Source organism: Monopterus albus, unplaced genomic scaffold, assembly GCF_001952655.1.
Source record: "Monopterus albus unplaced genomic scaffold, M_albus_1.0 scaffold360.1, whole genome shotgun sequence".
Classification (NCBI taxonomy): domain Eukaryota; kingdom Metazoa; phylum Chordata; class Actinopteri; order Synbranchiformes; family Synbranchidae; genus Monopterus; species Monopterus albus.
The window spans coordinates 248378-258770 of NW_018128240.1; the positions used below are offsets into that span (position 1 = coordinate 248378).

Here is a 10393-nt window from a genome sequence, read left to right on the forward strand (position 1 = left end):
TGAGGAGCTAACGCCAGCTAGCAGCCATCTGTAGACATCAGGCTGGTGTCAGCACAAACAGTGCAGATGATTCAGTGTCTATCCCCTCTGTGCTCAAACTGATCATTAAAATAATGTCTGGACTGAAGCATCTGCTGCTGAATGTAGCTGTATGGGACAGCATTTTTTTTTTAGTATGCATAATGATGACACCCTTGTTGCAGAATTTTTATTTTTCCTGTTCAATCATTGTACACATGTACCTAAAAAATATAGATGGGTTGTGTTTTTGTAGTTTTGCATTTGCCATGGAAAATAAATCCAGAGCATCAGAATGTGGGAATGTGTTAAGAATCTGGTCTATAAGCTGAATGTCACATCATTTTTGATCAAGGAAACAAAACTTCAGTGCGACTCAGCTTCAAACCGTGCCTGAAAAAGGTTCCTGTTTCTGTTTGCACCGAAAACACAAGTCCAACTGTTTGACATTTATCCACTCTGCAAAGTGTTTTTGAAAAGCTCAGTTTCTGGATGTAACAGCCTTCAGCCTTGTGTGGACAGCAGGCCTCAGTGCAATGGAATGGATTCTTTTTCAGATGTGGACATGGTCTCATGCTATAGTGACTATTAGCCCTTCTTGACTGTCCTTGTGTAGCTCTAAAGTGTAAACGTGTTCATGAATGTGGAAGCAGGGGCAGTACTGACAAAGAGCATATACACTCAGATGACACTTCAGCAAATCATCACCTCCTGGGGCCACTCATGCCAAAGATGCACTCACTCATGGCACAATGAGATAATCAGGACGCAATTCTCCAGCAAATGTCAACTGTGTCAAAAATGACTGCACTCACTCAAAGGGTTCACTGGGGTCATCCTTCTGCAGCTCCGAAGGGATGGGGATTCGTTTGTAGTACATTTCCCAGTCAAACGCCCCTCGCATGGCGTCCCCTGCCTGTGTCTCATAACCAAAGTTGTCATGATCGATCACGTCGATCATCGGGCACACAATGGTCTTCCTGTTCTGGGCGATTCGATCTGAGAGACACAGAGAGGCAGATGAATTGGTAGAGAAAATCTCCAGTATTTCTCAAGTTGAAGTAGGGAAAAATGCTTATATTTCTTCTTCTAATATCCTGTTCATCAACTTGTGACCCCAGAGACTTATTGTCCTGACTTCCAAGTTCAGAAACACTGGTGCTGACTTGGCAAAACTCAAAATTTTGTGTAAAGTTCCCACTTGAGGTACAGTGATTTTCAATTTAATGTTTATCTGCTCATCACATGCTCAAAGCGTTGGGTAAGTTAGACTAAGGTTCATGGGGTCATGTTAGGGGGAAATGTTGAGTTCAGGTGTCTGGTGTCCTCACCCAGCAGCGGAGGCAGCCAGTTGACGTTGGACTCACAGTGGGAGTCCAGGAAGGTGATGACTTCTCCTTTAGCGGCGTCAGCTCCCAGCAGGCGCGTCCTGATCAGCCCCTCCCTCTTCTTAGTCCTCAAGATGCGAACTTTTGGCAACCGCGCCATGTACTCCTCTAGTGCCACCTTCAGGTGCTCTGCAGACAGAAAGACAGAGACTGCAATGTTTAGAAGGGCCAATACAATACCAGCACCATTACCACCAAAGACTACAACAGCTTCTTATCACTGTGCGCACACATCAGGTAAATTAGGTCCTGCTGGCATGAAAGAGCACTGCTTCAGCAAGTTGTCCACAAATGGCAAAACCTGAATAACATGACCTCATATTAAAAAAACATCAAAAGAAAGTTAACCAATAGCGTCACTGTCAAACACGACATCTGCCAGTGCCACATGCTCCGCTCTGAAACGCTTCCCTTTAGGCCTCTACACCACAACACACGTTCAGCCATACTGGGAAAAACTTTATGTTTTCACTTACTTTTCTGCACTCACTGATCTTTGTTTTATATCTTTGCCGCAGTCATTAGACAGAATGTTCCCCTAAAGAGAAAGCGTCCAACTGTGTGGAATGAAAAAGGAATTAAATCAGCGCCTCCTAACATGTGCGGTCATAAAGCCTTTTGGCTAAAAACAGCAGTTCCTCTAAGACTGAGATGATGCTCAACATTTCAGTAGATAAATTTTATAATGCCCTATGCAGGAATCACAGACACTGCTGTATCCAATAATCTGTTCAGTTTATTGTCAGTGACTAAATCACACAACGCAATATTTAAATTGTTTATTTGTAACACTTGTGGAGAGTCAGAGGTGTTGGCACAACATATGAAAGTCATGCCAGAGCTCAGATTGATTTCACGTCTTTCAAGCTGCAATGGCACAATACATGTCAGCAAAACGGCCAGTTGCTTGTGCTACAGCAGCAAATACATTGGAAGGTGATACAATATAGAGAAAAAGAAAGAAAGGGCAAACTGAGCATTGACAGAAAGCATCAATCAATCAAAGAAAGGGTTTTACATACACATTTTCTCCAATCTCTCCTCAGAGCTGCCTCAGACAGAAATCAATCATGCCCTAAATGGAGCCTGTAAATCTTTCTGCTCAAACGTCAAGTTCGCCCTGACAGGTCAATAAAAAAAAATAAAAAAAAATTGGAGCAGGACTCAAGCCCATGCGTCTTTCTGTCTGCTGTCACTGTGTTTCCAAAGTTGAAACACTGTCATCTGAGAAACACTATGAAAGAAGACCATCGCTCCTGCAGCTGGTTAAAGCACTGAACCTTTCAGGTCTAAATAAATCATCACTATAATAATCAACATGATTCATTCATGTAGCACCAATATAAAACACAATGTTTGGAAAAATGTCAAACAAAAACACCATTATGTCTTCAATAATTTGTTTCTACTGGTCAAGGTTTTACTATCCATCCGTTATCTTTACCACTTATCCTGAAGAGGGTCAATGGGGGGCTATCACAGACACTTAGAGACTGACAACCACACTTGCTCCTATGGGCAATTTAAAGTCTTCAATCAACCTAAGCTGCATGTCTTTGGACTGTGGGAGAAAGCCGGAGTAACTGGAGGGAACCCACGCAGGCACAGGGAGAACATGCAGACTCCACACCGAACGGCCCTGGGTTGGCTGGGGCTCAAAACCAGAACCTTCTTGCTGGGAGGAGACAGCGCTAATCACTGCACCTCCACGCCGCCCTTGAGGTTTAACTAGCACCGTCTTCATTAGACCATCTTGTTGCACTTGCTTCTGCCGCAACAGTTTAATGGTTCTCAACTGGAGAAGTAGTGTCACCAGCTGTTAGATGGAGAAGTTTATTCAATCTCATTTTCTTTTGCTTGGATCAAAGCCCACTGTGTTTCTGTCTATCTCATATGTAGAAAGGCATCTGTCCAATACCATCAATCATCTCCCTGTGTTTAGCCATCCGCATCTTGCTAAAATTCATTTGCATTTAATGCCATCTTGATCGAAGGGAGTCTTGAAAAAGAGCCACATGGAACAAACCAACTGGTCACGAACGGTTCCAAATACGCTGTTGTCCACCTTCAGTGCACACACAACATAAGACACCAAATGTGAAAAATAAGACACCAAAAACAAGCCAAACAGACATTACTCAGCAGTGTGGAGGCTAACGCTCCCGCTCTGTCACTCATGCACACTGTCTCAAAAAAATATTACAAATGTCACTGATAAGTTTGTTTTTACAATATTGACTTTTTAAATCATTACACCACAAACTGAAGGATATAGTGCCTGTTATTTCATCTCTGTATCATCGGCGCTGCCATTAAAACCAGGCAGTGTTGCCAAAGAACTATTAGAAGCACACAACAAGCATGTAGCTGTACTGACATGTTCCTCCATTGTAATAAATAGTCTGACATGTGCTTCGTGCTTTGTTATCAAACTGACTCACTTTGCAGGCACATGCAGTTAAATTATTCTTCTTGACCAAAACACCATGACTGCACACATGATAATTATCCATCACTGTCATAGACACTGTATTTTATTTCATCTTTTTCTCTGTCTCCAAATTTTAACACAAGGAAAGTTTGTCAGGACTGAAGAAAGGGACATTATTTGCTGAATACCGTCAGACAGGCCAGACTTTGATAAAATAATACCACTGTCAGTGTTCCTCACTGATGACAGTTCTTACAGATGGGCTACTGAGGAACCCCCCTCCAACATGCCCACTAATTGGATTCTGAATATCAGAGGAAAGGGTGGAGGAAAGGCAGAAGTCCTTTCAAACCTCCACAGGATAAACTGCAGCTGCTAAACTGGCTGTTTCCCTGTTGCTCCTTTTGTTGTCTCTCCTCTTCATCTTTCCCCTTTCATTGAGCTCCTCCTTCTGTTTTGATGCTGTTTGGCAGCCACTGACTTTCAGGGAGGCACTCCTCTTCCCACCAGACAGTTCAGATACTGAAGACAGCAGGACCCGCCAAAACCAGCAGGTCACATCCTCCGATCTGTCTCTGCATCCATCCTTGTTTCCTGTGATGTATTCTTAAATAAAACTGAGTAAACCGCAGCCCATCTCCTCAAGTCAAACAGCCTCAAAACCCACCATCACATTTCTGAACACACCAGTACAAACCAGTGTTTGGTCAAGACCAGATCTGGCCAGACATTGTTAAAGCAGAGCCAATCAAATTAGAACAGAGGAGTAATCAAGACCCGAGTGAGGAGTGCCGTCTATCACACTGTTACACAGGCCTCTCGCTGGTTAATCCTGAAGGCCATTTGGGACGCAGCCTGCCTGAAGTGGTTAGGCTCAAATTAGCCCCGGTTACGTGTTAAAGCCACTGCCAAAAGATTTGCATTAAAGAAAATGACAGATTATTTACCAAAGTCATAATTAAACCTGCTTGTAAAATTAACAGGCAGAGCAGTCAGAAGGTACAGTAAAACATCTGAGATGAAGCAATGCCAGTCAGGATCAAGTGCTGCCTGTAACCTGAGGGCGTTTCCATCTGTAAGCCTTTACACACACACACAGGCCCCCAGAAATAGAGGCCAAAAGGTAATTACATAAGTGAACATTAACTGAAGTCAGCACTTTTAATATCTGAGGTAGGAGTGTACAATATGGATCAAATCCTCCACCAGTTATCTTTGTAATTTTATATGGCATGATTACATGGTCTGATACAGTGTTGACAAATAAAATACCCAGGTGGGAATGTCTGCTTTTGGTTAATCCATCAGATAAAATAACAAACTTCCTCACTTTTATTTAAAAAAAAAAAAATCCAATAATACAGCTACCATAAGTAATTTGCTATAGTGATTTGTTTCCTGTGCTTCCTTGTACCATTTACTAATGATTACACTCTGTCGTCCTTTGAATTTCTTTGTCCTTTATTCTCATTTACTGAAGCAATGATCACCTAAACTCCTGTATGATTTCTATCCACAGTTTTACTATACTGTATGCTCCATGTGTTTTCGTGATATTTTCTGTTTTAACTTCCATCAGCCTGCTCAGTGTCTGCTGACTGAACCATGTCCATCTAAATCTTGCTGTAATGATGTCAGCGACTGTGCACCATCCCTGATAAACAACCTCAAGCAAAATAAAATAATTCATCTGTAATTGATTACTCGCTAGTTATTCAGTATAACAACAACTCTGGACGTGACAGTGACACTGGAACAAAGGCTGAGGGGCTCCATGGGGTCCTCGTCGCGCTCAGAGGAAAGGGCGAGCCTTCGCCTTTGCAGCACGGCAATAAATCGGCCCATTAGCTATTAACCATTAGAAGATTGATTCAGGCTCAACTTTTGCCCTGCACAGAGAGATTCTTACATAACCTGCCTAATGACGACCGGTGAGATTAGACAATAAACATTTGCATTGGGTGTACAGAACATTCAGTGAAGAAGAAGGGGGGCAGGAAACGTTACTGCATTTAAATATGAATGGTTAATCTGACCTGAATAAATTGGAATACAGCTCCTCTAGTTTACTGAAAACTGGCAAGGCTATAAATCACACTAATGAGAGCGAGCTGACGTTGGCAAACACATTAGTCATTATTACAATGTGAAATCCGGGACATGATGAGGGCTCAGACATCATCGACGCCTGGGTCACTTCCACAGACCCCACTTACCAGACAGCGACTCATTCTCTGCCCTCCATCTGTTTCTGCACAGCATCTTCTTCTGAGACATTCATTACAATTCAGCCACAAACAGTAAAAATACTCAGTGAAGACACAGTGATGTGGGCGCCAAGGTGTACTAGGGTAATATTTGCTGCGAATTTACCTTAGCCAGATTATCATAAAGCACCAATACATGCTATATTTCCTTGCTTACATGCAGTTTATTATCCCCTACTGTAGGTTTCTTTTTGGGGGGTAAGGCAGGAGATTTTTCAATTCAATTAACCTCAGATTAGAGTGGATCCAATGTGACATCCAAATCTTGTCTTTCTAAGGTGCTGGATTACTTCCCAGAAGTCCTGGCATCACACCAAAGAGCCAAGCTGCTAATTTATTCCTCCAAAATATTCGGCTGCTCGTGTGAACCCCGTCACGCAGCTTCACTTTTTGCTGGGTGCCAGCCTGGGAACATTTGAAGCTGCTTTTCTGCAACCATCATTAAAAAAAGAAAGGGATGCTGAGGGATGATATAAGCCAGTCTCAGGGGAATTTTAAAAGCACATACTGGCCCTCATCCTGCTTCATTCAAAATACACACAGCTTAAATAGCTGCTGAGGCAGTGATATGAGACGTATTACAGATGTGCACTTTGCTGTCACGTTAGAAAGGATGAAAGTGGCATTTTGATAAGCAAGAGGAGAAGACAGACAATTTCACATCGCTGCCTTCAGGCACTGTCACAAATTTAGAGCACATGCACACAAGCTAGCGGTCCTCAGCGACATCATGATACCAACCAGCAGGGCTGCTGTATTTTTACTGCATATTTAAATCCTCTACTCTTTATGTTCTTCCAGTTTTCAGAATGTGAATTCTGGATATAGATTTGTTAACATGTATGCACCGCAATAACAAATATGAATCTTTAAATCCTATTCAGAACCACTCAGTTTCAGAGGACAGTACAACTGGGCCCTGACTAGCGCTCCTCAAGAGCCCACTTTCTTTCAGGAAACCAAGATGAGACCAGAGACCCACATCTCCACAGGTCCAAATAAGACCCAGTCCAATCCAGCTGTCTAATACCTGAGTGGACTCTAGCGGAAAATACAGTGGGAAAAACAAAGCAGCATAGTCGGGGTCAACCCTGGAGGCTATGCTCGGTGATGGTTAAGGGAAGTACAGGGTGTACCGCTCATTAGGTTCCGATAGTGGAAAAGCAGCATATTAGTCACTGTTAACAAGGCAGCACTGATGTTCTGTTCACTCCAAATCTCCAAACCTCATCCTGTTGAGCGGCTCTCATGCCGCTGCTGTAAAAACATCCCTGTGGGGATTGTCAGTCCTTGAGAGAGTCATTGTCAGAGTCTGAACAGCAGCCTCCCAGCTTGAACCTGTGAGTTCAGGCCTTCTCCCACACTCAGTTGGCTTGCTTCTGTTACAGCTGTCGAAAGAGGAGGAGGAAAACAGGAAGCACCTCAACCAACTTTTCAGTTAAATTATCACACTTTTAAGTTTCAAAATCTACACGGCCCTGAAAAAAACAAAGCTGTCAAGCTGTTAAAAATCAATCCGAATATGATGTTTTTCTGTTGCCCATACTGTATATTGTGCATTGTCGAGGGCACAGAGTTCCAAACTAATCACATAAACATAATGAAGCATTTCCAACAACTCTCCCACAACCTGTCTGAAAAATACAGTGGCAATAATAACAAAATAACATATAACATAATGAAATATAACCTGTAAAATAACATATAACAAATTCTAATATAAAAATAACAGACCCAACATGCAGCTCTGACCCAAGCTGAGGAACTCAAAGTAAACAGATGCACATGTGAAACATACTGTAAATCATTTGCATTTTTTTATTTATATTGTTGACATTTTATGTTACACTGTTGAGGTTCACCTGTATATTGAGTTTCTGCAGGAGGCACTTTTTTTTTTGTTCAGCCACGACAGCTACACAAACCACCTACTTACTATACGTGATGTGACATTAGGTGGGTGGATCAACAAGCCTTTCTTCAGATAGATTTTCCTTACATCACAGTTGTGTTTAAGACGTTTTAGGGCCAGAACTAGAGATGTACCAATCGACTGGCGGACATGAAAAATGATCAGCCTGATCAGCCTTGACCAATGATCAGCTGATCACTCTAAGATTTCCAATTCTGTGTCGATCAGATTTAGAGGCATGACAGTTCAAGAAAAGGAGGGAAACAGATGGAGGAGGAGGAGGTTTGGTGTGTATTTAAAATCTTTTTCACAGCCATCTTTTTTTTCTGCAGAGCAACAATCCAGACACCAAAATGCATCCTGATTGATAAATCACCAGTCTCCGTCTCCTCAAAATCAGCACATTTAGCTAACATTTTATAGGTCTGTTCTAATCTCATGATCCTTGATCTGTCCATCCCCTTTAGAGCCACTTTTCCCCATTTGATGAACAGCCAAAATGGCTTCTCTGCTCTTCAGGAAAAGCTATTAAAACTTAATAACAAGTCTTTAGCTCAAACACCACCCTGCCTCTTATTTGCCATTTCTCTTATCATCACTCATTTCTTTGCATTTTCCTCCCCTTCTTTTTTGTCTTGTGCTTAATGGTTAGCTTGCATTTATGCTTGTTTTGGTACTAAGATCGGCCCCATTAAGCTGACAAGATGCCAGTTATTTCCACAATGAAGGATGCTAATGACACCCCTCCGGGAGCAGCTGCAGTTCTCAATTTAATCTTCAGTTAAACAGAAATAGTCATAACACCCACTTTATGGAAACAAGACAAAACAAAGAACGTGTCATTCCGTGAAGTTGTGGTCGTCCTACGCTTTAAAACAAGAAAAATTTTAGGAGATAAAAATGTTTTTAGCTCAACATTAAATCTGGCACATGTTTTGTCTGGGGAGAGGAGGAACATCAGGTAACCTTCCACTCGGTTTGTGATATCACATCCAAATATCCTCCAGCAAGTGTTCATTAAAGCCAGATCTCCCGTTATGTGCGTCTCTGTCTCAGCCTGTCCCTAACATGCCTGGACACTTGCAGGTGCTAATGAAGTCAGCCTCCCCCAAGAACAGCTCTCATCGCCAGAGCACACTCCAATTAAAAAGGAGGGAAAAAATAAACACTTGCTAAACCATGATAATGCGCTCCACTGCTTTGTGCTGCTTCTGGTGTAAAAACACCACCTTTTACCCCCTGGTCCACCGCTTCATTAAAAGGAAACTAAATTAACAGAAATTAAAGACTAATCCAACGCCATGAAATCACCATAATGCATTTTAACAGCACTAAAATGAGGCTCCCTGCTGCATTCACTCACAAGCACAAAACTATTTCAGCACTCGCTTTACAAACAGGCTTTGAAAAAGAATGATTGAGGCTGCAAAGGAAGACAGTTTGAGAAAGAACAATTTCGAAATGAACAGACCAGAACATACAAAACCTCAACGATCAGTGGATTAATTAAGTCAATCCACAGACACATAGCGTGCAACAGTTTTAATCTATTAATCATTACCTTCAGAAAAAACATGCAGCTTCTCAGTTTATTTTCTGTTTTCCTTGTGTCCTATATTAGCAAACTAAATATCAATGGGGTTTGAAGACCTTTAAAGACATTTTTCACTATTTTCTGACATTTTAAAGATCAAATCATTAATCAAATAATCAAGAGAATGCCTGACAATCAATATGATGATGATGGTTAATTTCAGCTACTAATATTTTTACCTTTCTATCAATTTAGATAGAAAGATGCCTAGAAGGACATCTGAGCCCTGACTATGAGTTTCCAAGCTACATGTACATGAGAGCTGAATCTCGGTAGATGAATGCGGTGGGTGCTGTGCTGTTATCTTGAGACCACAGGCCGGCACTTACCGCCGCAACAGACTGCACTGTGACCTTATACTACCCACAGATCCAACAGCTTAAAAACAAAGAATTAGGTTAATATTGGTACAAAGTGAATATTCACGACTACTATACATCCCCAAAGGGAGTATGGGAACTCTAAACCACAAGATAATAGATTTATCTGAGTGCAAAATTTATCCAGCAACAGTCCAAGAAAAGGTGAAACAACATCCAAGACCCTACAAGGTAGTAAATTTTACAATTTACAGCAAATAACAAACATGTAACATTGCCTCATTTTGCACAAGTCGGCATGCATATAAAATCCAACCAATGAAGTCAAACTGTTATGTTCTAAACTCCTCACTGGGATGCATTTGTCTGAGGTTTCCTCAGAAAGACAAATCCAGCTCAGTAAGATGTATGAAATTAATGTTAAATAAAAAAAAAAAACATGGCATTCTATGCATTTTATATA

At 41.6% G+C, this 10393-nt stretch overlaps 1 protein-coding gene across 1 annotated transcript in view; it reads right to left on the reverse strand.

The window, feature by feature from the left end:
- The window catches only part of galnt10 (UDP-N-acetyl-alpha-D-galactosamine:polypeptide N-acetylgalactosaminyltransferase 10 (GalNAc-T10)), an 80425-nt gene that overhangs the window by 24309 nt on the left and 45723 nt on the right, over positions 1–10393 (reverse strand). The window contains exons 5-6 of the mRNA XM_020625584.1: positions 1350–1535; positions 834–1017 (exon numbers count right to left, since the gene is read on the reverse strand). Of these exons, the coding sequence (XP_020481240.1) occupies positions 834–1017; positions 1350–1535 (370 nt within the window). The remainder of the gene's footprint in view (positions 1–833; positions 1018–1349; positions 1536–10393) is intronic.